This window comes from Arctopsyche grandis, chromosome 1, assembly GCF_051622035.1.
Source record: "Arctopsyche grandis isolate Sample6627 chromosome 1, ASM5162203v2, whole genome shotgun sequence".
Lineage (NCBI taxonomy): Eukaryota > Metazoa > Arthropoda > Insecta > Trichoptera > Hydropsychidae > Arctopsyche > Arctopsyche grandis.
In genome coordinates this window covers 19,346,717-19,361,255 of record NC_135355.1, presented here as the reverse complement: position 1 = coordinate 19,361,255, position 14,539 = coordinate 19,346,717, and the positions used below count along the sequence as shown (strand labels likewise).

The following is a 14,539-nucleotide window of genomic DNA, read 5'->3' as shown; positions in this document are numbered from 1 at the left end:
CAAGGCTGTGGAGTCGTTTTTAAAAAAAATGCCGACTTAGATATCTTCCTATAATTTGACTTGGATTATAAAAATACAAAATTATATTTTTACGAATTAGTCGAAATTCCTATATTCTTCCGATTGGTTTGATACTTTGCCTTTTTTTAATTTAATATTTTTTATGTACGAGTACATACATGAACTATTTAATTAAATGTAAGCATTCGTCGTAATAGATTTGTCTAATATCATCTCTATTACAATAAATCAGACAAATATTATATATAATTAAACCAGACCTCTCCACAATTTGACTTTAGCATTAGAAAAAGACAAAAATAGAAACAGTTATTCAAATTTGCATACGTTGCGTATTGTTCTATAGCTATAGCTCTGTTAGTGATTCAATAGTCATATGATGTTATTAAAGTAAAATAAAAATAAACGCTTGAATTTTTAATGACTGACTCCAGCGATTAAGCTGCCACTCCACAGCTCTGCTTTTTTTTCATGTATTGGTCTGTTTAGTTTTTTTTAAATCGTTGATTTAAAAAATATAAGTAATTAATTTAATTTTCAAAATAAAATTCCTTTATTCAATTTAAATACTACAATCTCTTTTAAATTCACACATTCCAAAAAGGTATAAAATAACATATCAGCCTCAATATATATGTTTCTCTCTCGTTTCATCTGATTAATACTAAAATATGTACAATATTGTCAAAATCACAGTGCTTATGTGGGCATGTAGTTTGGTGGCACTTGGGAAGGAATTATAGGGATCGGTGGGGGATGCGGTACATACGAAGCCTTTTCGTGGGTTTTCATGTGTCTATTTAGCGCACATTTTTGAATAAACGCTTGACTACACAGTTGGCATTTGTGAGGTTTTTCTCCCGTGTGTGTCATTCTATGATTTTTTAAATCTTTTTGTGCCATAAACTTCATCGGACAATAATCACAAGCGAAAGGACGTTCTCCTAAAACAATAAAAACATTTAAGTTAGATTATTTATGAGTAATTAATTTACATATTATCAATCAACTTATTTGCAAATCCAACCCGTATGTGTTCGGTTGTGCACAAGGAGAAAACTTTGAGTTTTAAACGCTTTATCACAAACTTTGCAAGCATATGGTTTCTTGTCAGAATGAGATCTCATATGCTTATCTAAATCTCCTTTTACGTAAAAATGCATATCACACAAAGTGCATGGAATATTTTTTACACCGGTGTGTCTTATAAGATGAATTTTTAGGTTTCCAGGTTGAATGAATTTCTTTCCACATTGGTTGCATGCATATAATTTATCCCCAGTGTGTTGTAGAAGGTGGGTCTGAAAATGACACGAAAACATAATAAATATTTAAGCGTATGCATTTGGACTACAAATATAATTTTTTACTCGCATACCTTCAAATTAGCAGGTTGAACAAATTTTGCCCCACATTCATGGCAAACATACTTCTTGATTCCAGCGTGCGCCCTCTCGTGACTCTTAAGCACATTTAGATAAGCAAAATCTTTATTGCAAGTCTTACACTTGTATTTACGAATGCCCGTATGGACACGCATATGACTGTTCAGATTATTAAAGCTTGTGAACTTCTTGTTACAATCCCCGCACCTTATGTCCGGCTAAAAACAATACTTGCCAATGTGGTAACTAAGGAGTATATAGCCGAACTTGGTAACAAAATTCTCAGATACATAAGAAAATAATGGAGCCCCATTTTATTCTATTCATTTTGCAAGATATACATACATACACATATGTACTTGCTTATATTTACATATATTCTAATTCGAAAATATTAATAAAAATATGAACAAAATTGTATAAAACAAGTATGAATCATAGACCATAATAAATAAAAATCCACAGTTTTATGAAAAAATCCAACATTTTCTAATGAACCAAAAAATTATAATAATTCCATCCATTTATATTTCGTACACAGATTAAGTAAAAAAATTATTTAGATAGAATTAATAGAGTTATAAATTGGTATACAGATTTAGATTTTATGTAAAAAAATTATTATTATAGTTCACAAACTCCATGGGTCAAAAATAGGTCAAATTTAATCGTAATTGTTCAATTTGAATTGAAAATTCAATACAGTACGCATACACTATATGTATATTATATACCTTTAATCCATAGTGACTTCTCATATGTGCTTCCAGTTTATCGTATTTGTGGAATCCTTTATCACACTTGGGACATTTAAGAGATTTTTCCTTTTTAACTGATTTATCTCTTTTATCCTTCGCTTTTTTCTTTTTTTTCTTCAACGACTTTTGTGATCTAATAAAATTGTCACATAATGTAAATGCATTCGTATAATTTTCACCAAGCATGATATTATTGAGACAAATCAAAATACTTTTTTAACTTTTTTGGTTCGTAATCATCATTGCTAAACGCATCTTCGACGTCCGAATGAAGATCGGGTAAAGAAGCTGGAGATTTTATAGGAATGGCAGAATTAGACGAGGCAGTTTCTCGTTGCAAACTTTCCAAATTATTGGTAGGCATACACGGCGGTTCAGAAACAAACTCCTGTGCACTTTCTTTCTTAACCTATTGGGTTGTTAAAAGATAAGTATAACAAAAAAAATAATAATAACACTTGATATTCAGTATACCTGCATTTGACCATAGTGTTTTAAAGTTGCATCCGATCTGATAACAAGTTGCTTAAAATAATACAGCCTATTGAGAAGATCTAAACAGGGTTGACACAATAAACTTGGAAGACCGTCCGATTCAGAAATCTGGAACAAATAAGCCTGTAAGCTATAGTGGAAATTGTTGACACCTTGGCAATAATGTAACGTCTACCTGTACTGATGTGCAGTATAGGAAAACCTGGGCCGAACAGGTAGTGAATATATTTAATAATTGGTCACCGGGAGCCAAACAAGCTCGACACACCGTTCCCAACTCGAGAGGGGTTGGTTGTTGTTGCTGTTGCTGCTGATGCTGCTGTTGTTGTTGTTGTTGTTGGTGCTGTTGTTGCGACTGTTGCTGGGGTTGTTGATGTAGAGGTTGCTGATGATGGTGGGGATGGGAATGGGTATGATTATGTTGCTGTATCTGAACGTTATGGTGATGGATTAGGGTATGTGGATGATGGTGAGCGTGCAGGAGAGGAGCCGGAGCCGGAGCCGGGAGCGTGGCCTGCCCCCGCCCCCGCCCCTGCCCCTGCCCCTGCGCCCCCGTCACCGCAGTTTCCCCGCGATAGAATTCCATGGGACGCCACGACCGTACGCAACAAGCGAACACACAACACTAGCTTTTAGGGATTCTGCACCCACACTCGCTTACAAATCTAGCGTATATGTAAAGTACATGCATACATGCATATATATGAATATGACGGTTCGGTGATTACTGGTCACAAATTACTCGTCACAAAGTCACTAAAATCTCTATAACGGAACATCTGGCAGCCGAAAAGTCCATCATACTAACGATAACTATCATAGTAACGAGAACTTGAGTGCCAAATATTGTGTATTCGCGATTTTCATGGCAAAAATTGTCTTTGTGACCACCCCAATGTGACGAATAGTCCTGTAGGCGGGGTACGATGTGTTGACCGTATCCCGGCCTAACGAAACACTGTTGTGTGGTTCAAAGATGGGGTCACCAATGTAGGCGGGGTAGGTAAGTGTGTTGACAGCGCTGTTGAATGATCAGAAGGTTGCGTAGATCACGTCGGGGTAGTACCAATGTAGGCGGGGTAGCGATGTGTGTTGACAGCGCTGTTGGATGATCATGTTCGCGTAGTGTAGTGGTGGCTGGTCAGGAGCTGTATGTTGACTGGTCTGCTGTTGTGTGTCGACGCTTGCTGCTGTGGGTCGACTGGCGTTGTTTGGGTTGTACCTCCTTTTATAGTGTTTCTGGAATGCTTGGTGGAAGTGGTTATTGATGCGTACGAAAGGAATTTGCTTTCGTCGAGGCGTCGAATTTTCTGGAATGCTTGGTGGAAGTGGTTGTACGAGCATTTAGTTTGTTGATGCGTACGAAAGGAATTTGCTTTCGTCGAGGCGTCGAATTTTCTGGAATGCTTGGTGGAAGTGGTTGTACGAGCATTTAGTTTGTTGATGCGTACGAAAGGAATTTGCTTTCGTCGAGGCGTCGAATTTTCTGGAATGCTTGGTGGAAGTGGTTGTACGAGCATTTAGTTTGTTGATGCGTACGAAAGGAATTTGCTTTCGTCGAGGCGTCGAATTTTCTGGAATGCTTGGTGGAAGTGGTCGTACGAGCATTTAGTTTGTTGATGCGTACGAAAGGAATGCACTTTTGTCGAGGCGTAGTATTTTCTGGAATGCTTGATGGAAGTGGTTGTACGAGCATTTAGTTATTGATGCGTACAAGGGGAATTTGCTTTCGTCGAGGCGTAGTATTTTCTGGAATGCTTGGCGCTGTTCCGCTCGATGTATTTTGTTGTTGCGGAATATTCTCGAAGGTTTCGATGACGATGACGACGGCGAGATTCCTACAGTCCAATTACCGAATATGACACTCGTGGACAAACGTTTGAGTACAAACTCTGGTACAATCATTTGAGGAAAATATCGGCAGATGAAAATAGCGAATGAAGTGAAACTAAGAAAAACCTTGTAATGAACCCAAGAAGAGGCCTTGTAAATCAACTAAAAAGAGGTTTGTAAAAAATAGGGAGGGACCGTGAGCAGAGAGATGTAATAAGAATAGAAGGGCTCTTACGAATAAATAATTGTTGTCAATTTTACGCGGTACATCTCTATAAATCAATGGCGTAGCGTGAATTCCTGGTGCCCCCCACCGCAAAATATTTTAAGGCGCCCCCCCCCCCATATATATAGCAAAATAACTTTCGAAATTAATAATTTATACCTTTTTTACGTATCGGTATATGTACCTATATATCGAAGTGCATTAATAGTTTAATCTGGATGACCAACAAGCAGTGCACAATCTGTTTAAAGTAACTGATGGTGAATTTTCCTTAAAAGCTTCCCACCTGTTAATGGTGACAGCGAAAAATTTATTGGTTTTAATCATATAATTTTGTTTTATTGTTTACACATTGAAAAAAAATATACAAGAATAAGAGAATTTGAATAGGTTAGAGAATTTAATTAGGCAAATAGGTTGAAGTACCACTGACGTTCAAAAGATGGAAAAAGACGGCAGTCTTCTAGCCCTATTGGCATAGATCAATTACACAATGAGGATGAATTCAAAATATGTATAATAATGTACGTATGTACATACATATAGTATATAATTAGGTTGAAAAATAAGAGACAAAAACAATCACATTATATTATATAGAGTTTTCTCCACATCGAACAAAAATGGCGTGCGTATCGGGAATGAAACTACGCACGAAATTTAGTGAAATTTCAATTTCGTGCCGGAGAGATTTCAGACCCTGGGTATGCTAACCCTCGAGGAGCGATACCTCAAAAATCACACGCACAGCATGAGCATGAGGTACAAAGTAACCCCCACTAAAATTTGGCAATGATTATGCTGTATGCATCGCTATGAATTTTAGCATTTCCTCGTAGATAACCAGAAATTCAGACGAAACATCATAAAAATAATTTATAATACACACATATATACTAACTTGAAAAAACTGCATGCCATATATAATATTCCGTTTGTTATAGACATTACTAACAAACTAACCAGTAGATTCTATGACAGAATCACTAATAACCATACTAACACACTAATTGTGAAGTCTCGTTGATTACAACAAAATGTCTATACCCTTCAGGTATAAACACAGATTACCCAAACACAATCTGCTTTAGGTCATCGACTTTAGAGAGTATTTAATTAACATTATGTATTAGATGTATTATGAGCATTTATAAGAATTGTAAATAGGTTTTTGAGCTCTTTTCCTATTATGCTGTACATTAACATTAGAATAATATAATACTATGATTACTAACCAAATAAAATAAAATTGTAAAATAGAAAATGATCAGTAGATCAGTAGCTATTAAAATAGATATAAGATGTATTGTGAACATAATTTCGTAATAATAAAAAGCATTTAAAAATAAAAATCAGACGAAACATCAAAATGGTCAGCAATATGATTGTTAGGTCCAGTGTTTACATGAAGATCGGGGATCCGGTCGGAGTGTCATCGGAAGAGTGATGAGCGATGAGTTTCGGGGCCTACGAATGCGGCTCTGCAGTTGCAGTCGCAGTTTCAGTCGCGGGGACGATGGGTTTGGAAGGGGCGGAAGTGGAAGCGGAAGCGGAAGCGGAAGTGGAAGTGGAAGTGGAAGGACGATGCCGAGCCTGTCTCTGTCTTGCCGACCATCATCGCCCACTTCCAGAACAGCTTTACTTTTATTGCACCTCACTTGAGGTTTACTTCTTAATTCTCCTGCTAGCATACAAATGCATTAAATGTTGAAAATTTAGCTAACCAATTTCTTGCATTCTGACTAACACTAAAAGAAAATATCTAGATTTTGCTAAATCGTAAATAATACAATATGAATACTTTCGATACTTGACTTTTACATTTTTTTAGGTAGTAATAGATGATGGTCTACCAAACGTTTTGTGCCATGATTGCTACGATCTTCTCAATAGATTGTCTTATTTTAAACAACAATGCGTGCGATCAGACGCAATGCTTAAACAACATATAAAACCACGATCAACGCAGGTTTGTCGAATATTATATTCAGTCTTAAAATAATTAATTTGAAACTCGACAGTGTAATAATATTTATATTTCTGTACAATTTAAGGATGAAGAATTGAAGACTGGTGTAATAAAGCACAAAGGTTAACAAAAATTTATTAATTTTAAATTCTCAGAGCTGCAACTTAAAATGAGCTAGAAACCATTTTTGCATTAGAAGAGATTTCGCTATTGTTATAGCAATGTATTTTTGTCAATTGTTATGGCAATAGGGTTATACAAACATTATTGAAGAATCAAAATAACGTCGTAGTTTTAAGCTTACTAGCTCTGAGAAGTTTTATTGTACCTTTGCTTTCCAGCTAGCATTTCTTGTGTGAAAATGTAAGAAATTTAATTGAGTTTTAATTTTTACAGACTGTGATAAAAAAGGAGACAAATATCTGAATATTAATTCTAATTCAAAAGATGGCAATTCTTCTAAAATGTAAGTAGATTTGATTTTGCACAAATAAAATTTTCTTTATGATTGTCTTTAATGATTTATACCATATGGACATATTCTAGAAAAAAACAAAAAAAGAAATATAAACAATCCAATAAACGGTCAAGTTCTTTGTTATACTGTCAAAAATGTGATAAATCCTTTTATAAATATGTTAAGCTTGAAGCACACATGCGAAAACACTTTGGAATGAAGGTTAATTTTCCAAAATATTTTGTATCACTGATCAATTATTTTAAGTATTCATTTATTTAAGTGTTTGTTTAATTTATATTTCAGCCGGACTCAACGATTTGTTGTAGTCATTGTGATAAAAAATTTACTACGGAAAAGAATTTAAAAAGTCATTTGAGAGTTCATTCAGGAGAACGGAAATATGAATGCAAAACTTGCGGAAAGGCTTTTGCTTATCTCAATGTATTAAAAAATCATGAGAGGGCACATGCTGGAATTAAAAAATACGTTTGTCACCAGTGTGGAAAAAAATTTGTTCAATTGACCAATTTAAATGTAAAATATTTTTTGTATTTTTAAAATTTGATATTACATATATGTATGGTATGTATGAGTGATTCTGCGACGAGGCGTCCCGGGACTTGGTTCTCTGGAATTTCTGGTGTTTTAGTTCAAGTCCCAAGACTTTTAATAAAAAACTTGAGGGACTTTCTAATTCAAAATGTGTGTTATATATTTTACGTTTAAATTGTTGAAAATAATGTTCTTATGGTTGAAACTCCTAAAACAACTGTTTTTCATTTTATATAAAGAGGTATTATCAGGGCTGGCGCGTCATATTTTTCTTGTATCTGCGGTTGGTTGGTTCAATTTTTGGCGCCTATTTCTAAAAACAAATCCGTTTTTGACAAAAACCCTAAAAAATTATAGTAATTATAAACTTACTTACCAAAATCGTACATTTATTTAAGTTTTGCTAAAATGTTTTCGTCTCGCTTTCATTTTAGCAAAATCCTGCTGCAGGACATTGATGCTAAGGGATTGAGCAATATTATTTTCAATCAATATAATTGCTAAACCATTTAATTTTTCTTCACTCATTGTATGTAGATCGCAAATAATTCTTGATTAGTTTAAGCTTTGAAAAGGTTCTCTCTCCCCTAGCAACTGAAACTGGCAAAGTCAGAAGTATTCTCAGTGCTATTAGTATATTTGGAAAGAGTTCCTCTAGGTTATTGTTATACATACATATATCCACTTCGTAACCATCTCTGGTGTACTTTCTTCAATTTTTCGAGAGAACAATTTCAACTTCTGCTTCTATATCCTTCGTTTCTTTGTCACTTAATGCTTTTTCTAATGATCTACATTTTTCTTTCAGTTGTTTGTCCTCCATTTTATCACACTCTTCAATGTTATATAAAAATTCGAATGGTTCTAAAGATGCTATTAAATGATTCAAAACGCTTTTTTATTGATGCAATTGCTGTTGTGAACAAAATGTCGCAAAATTTGGTTTTGCATTTCATTTTTGCATCAGTGGGCTCATGGGATGATGATTGCTCCTCGTCAAAGAAATTCTTTCTATTTCGGATCCGAATATTTGAATTTGGTGTGAAATCGTCAGTTAAATCTGCATCAATTTGATTATTCTGTAATTCTTCCGGTCAATTCGTTATATTATCAAAATCATTGCTGTTTGTAGTCTCCACTGCATTTATTGAAATGTCTTATTAACTTTCAAACATTTCATCCTGTTCAGTTACACTTTCAGACATTTCATTCTGTTCTGTTACATTTCCAGCACCAGACCGCTCGTCGATTATAACTTCATTCTCGCACTCGCCCTACAATTTATGTAGCGTTTTTTGGTTTTTAATTTGCTCCTTCAACCTCTTTTCTCGTTTTTTTTTTTATTTTGCTAACCAGACAATTGTCGCTTTCTTTTTTGAGCTACATAGTTTGGCGCCTTTTGGTCTCGCGCCTCTGTGCCAAGCACCGCTTGCACAGGCCACGCGCCGGCCCTGGGTATTATATACCTAAGACAACCGTCTTAAGTAACCGTTCGCGCTGAAAATATTTGGGCGTGAAAGTCCAGTTGACAATGAACTTTGCATAAATGTGCTTGATTTTTATTGCATATGCATCTAGCTGTAATAGAAGTATCATACCAGAAAAAATATTGATGTCATACTGACGATGACTAATTATTCCAACTAAGATTCCATTGAAGAAAGTGACTGCTAAATTGATAATTCTAAATATACGAATACTGTAGTGAGTTTGAAACCTAGCTGCTATGATGCTTTTATGGATTCTCGCAAAATTATTAAACTGTTCAGAAAAAGCCAAAATATAAAATGCAAAAATATTTAAAAAGTGAATTTGGTATTGAGCTTATATTATACTTATATGTGAAGACAAGGTGGAATACGTTTAGAACGAATCGTTGATTGACTTGAATATGAGCCATATTTGAATCGAATCGAATGTTATCGTATTAAAAACTATTCCTTAAGTACTCAAATGTATTAAAAAATATGCCTTTTTGATTATATTTGCTTAGTAAACTAACACTTTAGCTTTCTGTCGTACACAATAGCTTTATGCATACAAATATTTATTAAAAAAAAAAAATCTATAATTTTATTGATGAACAAACAAAAGTCTCGAGTCCCGAGACTTCAGAATCACTAGTATGTACTTACATTATCTTATTTGCTTTTTATATTGTAAAATTTTGATGTTCTTTGCTTTATAGACTCATCTCTTACAACATACCGGAGAAAAACCTTATATATGTGAACAGTGCAACAGACGATTTGGACAACCCTCAGAATATAAATTACATCTGTTACGTCACACTGGTGTAAAAAATTTTGCTTGTAATTTATGTCCATTGAGGTATTGTATTTGTATATGTTGTACAATGTAAAAAAATGATTAAGTTTCATGTTTTGATCTAATTTTTTTGTTGTAGATTTTACACTAACGCCAGTTTGCAAAAGCACATGGGGGTTCACTCCGATGCTCGACCACATGCATGTAAAACTTGTGAAAAACGCTTCAAAACTCGTTCTTACATGATTATCCATAATAGGACACATACAGGAGAAAGACCGTTTTCTTGTGATTATTGTCCAATGAAATTTATGTCAGGGAAAGATAGACGCAACCATCACAAAACACACACAGGTGAAAAAGCCCCTCCTAAAGCAAGGAAAACTAAAATACAAAATATTCCTCCACATATTCAACAATCGACAGAAATTTTACAAAACGACCCCCAATCACATCAAATTCACAATCAGAATATGGATTCCACGTTGAATCAATTAGTTACAAACATTCCTGTAAATAGTTCTTATATTCCACAGCAAAATATACATTCCTTATCACCAGTAAAAGTATTACCAAAGCAAAATTGTCCATATGAAAAACTAATTGAAAAACAGTCTCCAAGTAGCTTCTTTCGCATTCCACCAGCTAGTAAAACGCAATGTTCCTATATAAATCCTATGTATTAAAGATATGTGTTTCACTATCACATACTGTATGTAGATATTATGCATATTAAAATAATTTATTTACATATAGCTATCCAAAATTTACTAATACATCCATAATTTTGGAAAATCAACAATTTCTTGTGCATTTTATAAATATTAAAGTATTGAGTTATAAAAAATTTACATAATGATACTTTTAATGTACTCGCTGCTGGCCTTGTATACATACATACATTGTATTGTATGATTGATTGGTCAGTATTTTGTATTTAACTATAATATAGGAATGGTCAGTTTATACTGAAACAAGTTGCATGATCCATCATGCATTTCATATACATCAGAACTAAGGCTGATAGAAGTATTTTTATTATAATTAATCCAGGTATCGTATCTTAAATCGTGTATGAATGTGGTAGATGACTTTCAGGCTTTCTGTATAATAAGATGGTTTAATGGAAAATCTGTCAGTTATAAATTACATTCTGTGAATCAATAAAACAGAAATATCTTAAAATAATCCATTTCTAACTTGATCTAATAATTAAAGATGAGATTTTGTGAAGATAAGATTTATAATATACATATATGTAAATGAGTATTTATTTCGTAAATTTTCAGTAGAATAGTAAAGTTTCAAGTAAAAAAAAAAATTCATTGCTATTTTTCCAATTTATTTATATAAATTCAGTAAATTATAAAATATAATATAAATTCAGTAAGATTTTTTCTAAATTCTTTTATAAACTTAAGACATTTATTGAAACCCACATACATATATATAAAAAAAATCGTCAATTATTTAAAAAAGATGTGTATGTAGAAAACACTTAATATAAAAAATTATATGTTTATATCTTATACTACCATACAAATGACAAAATATACTTTTCCACTATCGAATAAAAATAAAGGGTTCCTAATTTAAATTTGTTTTTATGACATGATGAAATTAATTTCAATTTTAGTAAAACTTTTGCCTACAGCGGAACATTTTGTTCATAAAGTATTCGAAGGGTAGGAGGTAGTTGCTAAGAATATTATTATAAAAATATATGTGACGCTTTGGAAATTCTAACATTACATTATTGGTCCTTGGCTAAAATAAAAAAAAAAAACCTGTAAAGCGGTTGAATATCACAGTCTTAGAGCTATTGTTTCTATTGTAATTTTATGACATCTGTGCAATAAGTTATATATAGGAAACTTAACGTAATTTTAAATTTATGTACATGTTTAGAAATTAACCTATGATCTCAACTTTTATAATATATGTTAAGTAATCGCATTTAAGCATTGTATGTATGTATATGCTAAAATAAAACATTTTATACTGATCTGTTGTTAAAACTTTTATTGAAAGTTGTCATTTATTATGTTGGTCCTAGTATGGGATCGATTTATTTTCCAAAGAAATGTGATCTACTTAGAAAATATAGCAACGAATTTCTTGGATCAGTGAGGTTTCGAATAAAGCGGAATTGTTTTTTCGGATCATTTTTATGTAAAAGTAATTTTTTGAAATACTACTTTTCAATTCTGTTTTGTAGAATTGACGAGTAGAAAAACGATTGATATTTTAAACTCTCTCTCAAATAAAGCTTATACATACATATATAATTTTAATGATATTAGAAAGAGAATACTTGATAAGGCTTCTATTTATTCTTGGCATATGTTTGCGAACTTTAAGATTTTCTATACGCTTCATCGCAAGAAATTTCATATGTTTCCGCAATATACACATGTACAGTCCCCTGACACCGAATTATGAACACCCCGCAGATTTCGCAAATTCTATGTTTAGAGCTCTATATTAAAAAATCGGTTAATGAAAATGAAACAAAAATGTTTTTCAGATGATTATATACCTTTTATTTACAATATTATTACAAAAAAATAATTGAAAATTAGTATTTTGTGTGTCCCCCCTTTTTCGAAAGGCATGCCTCTATTCTACTGGGCATACTCTATACACGACGTAATGGTTGATTTTATGTCAGGATCTCCCTGCGGATATAATATTTTGTTTTAGAATATGGATATTGGAACATGGGAGCTTATTAATTTTCATTTTAAGGACGTGCCAGATAGGATTTACATTCACATTTTCGATAGGATTAAGATCAGGTGAATTACCGGGCCAGGGAAGAAGAGGTAAATTATTGTCTAACATAATTTTTTTCACAACTTTGGCCGTGTGGCAAGGTGCATTGTCCTGCATAAAATAAAGACTATCCCCATTGTCAATTTTATTTTGAATTGATGGCAATACAGTGTCTCGCAGTACCGTTATGTACTATGAAGCTTTCATGGTTTCTTTCGACGCAGGACTCATTGTATTTCTCTCCTTCACGTCTACGAACGTATTGGTGGGTTTCTGTTGTTAAACGAATGGAAGATTCGTCAGAAAAGTGAACCTTAAAAATGTAAAAACATCGATCAATTTAGTGCATTCAAAATTTTAAAAATACATACATATTTCAACTAAATTACCGTTTTCCAATCATCGAGGGTAAAGTGACGATACTGCTTGGCCTAATCCAACCTCGATTTCTTCATTCTTTGAGTTAATAGCGGCTTTTTTGCTGGCCGCCTAGCTTTCAACCCAGTTTCGTCGAGACGACGCTGTATTGTTCGTGTCGATATATCTACATTACTCTGATTCTGTGGCGGCTCGTGATAATTTTTAGTGGTGGGGCTGCACTGAAAAGATGTCTAAAAAATGTCACCATAATTATTCTATCATGTCATAACAGGACAAAATAAGCACAATTTTTGGAGTAAGACCACTTACATGTGGATTTAAGTATTATTGAAAAAAAAACTAGCAAAATTCACCACCCATTAAAGGGGTGCGTCCAAACGCGATGAAGATTTCGAAAAATACGCTGGTACTCCAGTAAGATTGCTAAAAAAAATTCGTGCTTGTTGGTTTCGCGACGCGGATTAAAAAAAACCCCAAAACCTTTCAAAAACTTAACCCCCTAATTCGTAACGAAAAACATTAACCTGTTGACAATGCATCGATACATCGGTTGTTTCATCTGCCATAACAGCTAGATAAGTTGCTTTTTTTATTTCAGCACTTATTTGTTCCCTACACACGTTCAAAATACAATCTAAAAGTTCATTTTGAATAGTTTTTGATGTCCCTTTAAAAACCGAAGATGTTTGAAAATGTTTTTTTAAAGAATCGTCGAAATTTTGTGAATATTCTAGAAGCCCCCGAAAAACTCCTGGATTTTTTGAATTATCTGTTTCATCGTGTCCCCTCATTGGCATTTCAAATTTACCGCAAAATTTAACGCAATCAATAATTTTAAATAAAACATCCCGATTTTTTGTGACGTTTTCGTTATGTTTATCTATTTCCCGCCGACAAGCTTCGCTTAAATGGGTTTTTATGTTAGCCGATCCCAAAATCGTGAGATTACACACATTTTTTAAGTGTTCGACACTTCACTCGTGTTTTTTAATTTTATCGTTTAAATGTTTTAAGTCAATAACTCCTGTTTTCGTCCAAGATGCTTCGTCTGGCGACTCGCCTCCAAACAAAAGACACGGATAACAAAATAGCGCGTTTTTTTCTGTACATCCCGTTAACCAATTGTATTTTTTATAAATGTCTGGATTAAATTTTCGCGAGTAACTAAAAGATCTACTAGTTACAGGCTGTGAAATAATTAAATTGGGCGTGAGGCAGCCTAATGCTTTTATAGCGACTTTTTCGGTAAGTTCTAGTCGCGAAAAGTTCAAATTTTGTAAATATTTTACTGAATTCTTTTTTCTTCCATTTTTAAAAGAAAATAATCTTAATATATTTAAATAAAAATTACGAGAAAAATTTAAACAGATTTGAAAAAAAATTGCTGCTATCAAAATGAAAACGACTCACCGAAGA

At 33.4% G+C, this 14,539-nt stretch overlaps 2 protein-coding genes across 3 annotated transcripts; one reads left to right on the top strand and one right to left on the bottom strand.

Annotated features, from left to right (window-relative positions):
* Positions 1-549: 549 nt before the first annotated feature.
* LOC143918384 (uncharacterized) lies at positions 550-3,862 on the bottom strand. Of its 2 annotated transcripts, none has more exons than XM_077440317.1 (7): positions 2,835-3,862; positions 2,639-2,767; positions 2,377-2,573; positions 2,141-2,297; positions 1,400-1,624; positions 1,049-1,322; positions 550-965 (listed from the first exon to the last, which is right to left on the bottom strand). In XM_077440317.1, exons 1-7 carry the CDS (start codon positions 3,243-3,245, stop codon positions 721-723), a joined length of 1,638 nt encoding a protein of 545 aa, XP_077296443.1. In that variant the 5' UTR covers positions 3,246-3,862; the 3' UTR covers positions 550-720. The 2 variants fall into 2 exon arrangements, with proteins under 2 accessions (XP_077296443.1, XP_077296526.1); XM_077440400.1 differs by having other exon boundaries at positions 556-965; positions 1,400-1,483.
* A 2,192-nt stretch (positions 3,863-6,054) lies between these two features.
* On the top strand, positions 6,055-11,277 carry LOC143917680 (uncharacterized). Its single transcript, XM_077439290.1, has 8 exons — positions 6,055-6,381; positions 6,550-6,687; positions 6,773-6,809; positions 7,084-7,153; positions 7,234-7,366; positions 7,451-7,681; positions 9,888-10,030; positions 10,107-11,277. The coding sequence occupies exons 1-8, from the start codon at positions 6,172-6,174 to the stop codon at positions 10,651-10,653; spliced, it is 1,509 nt and encodes a 502-aa protein (XP_077295416.1). The 5' UTR covers positions 6,055-6,171; the 3' UTR covers positions 10,654-11,277.
* Positions 11,278-14,539: the final 3,262 nt, after the last annotated feature.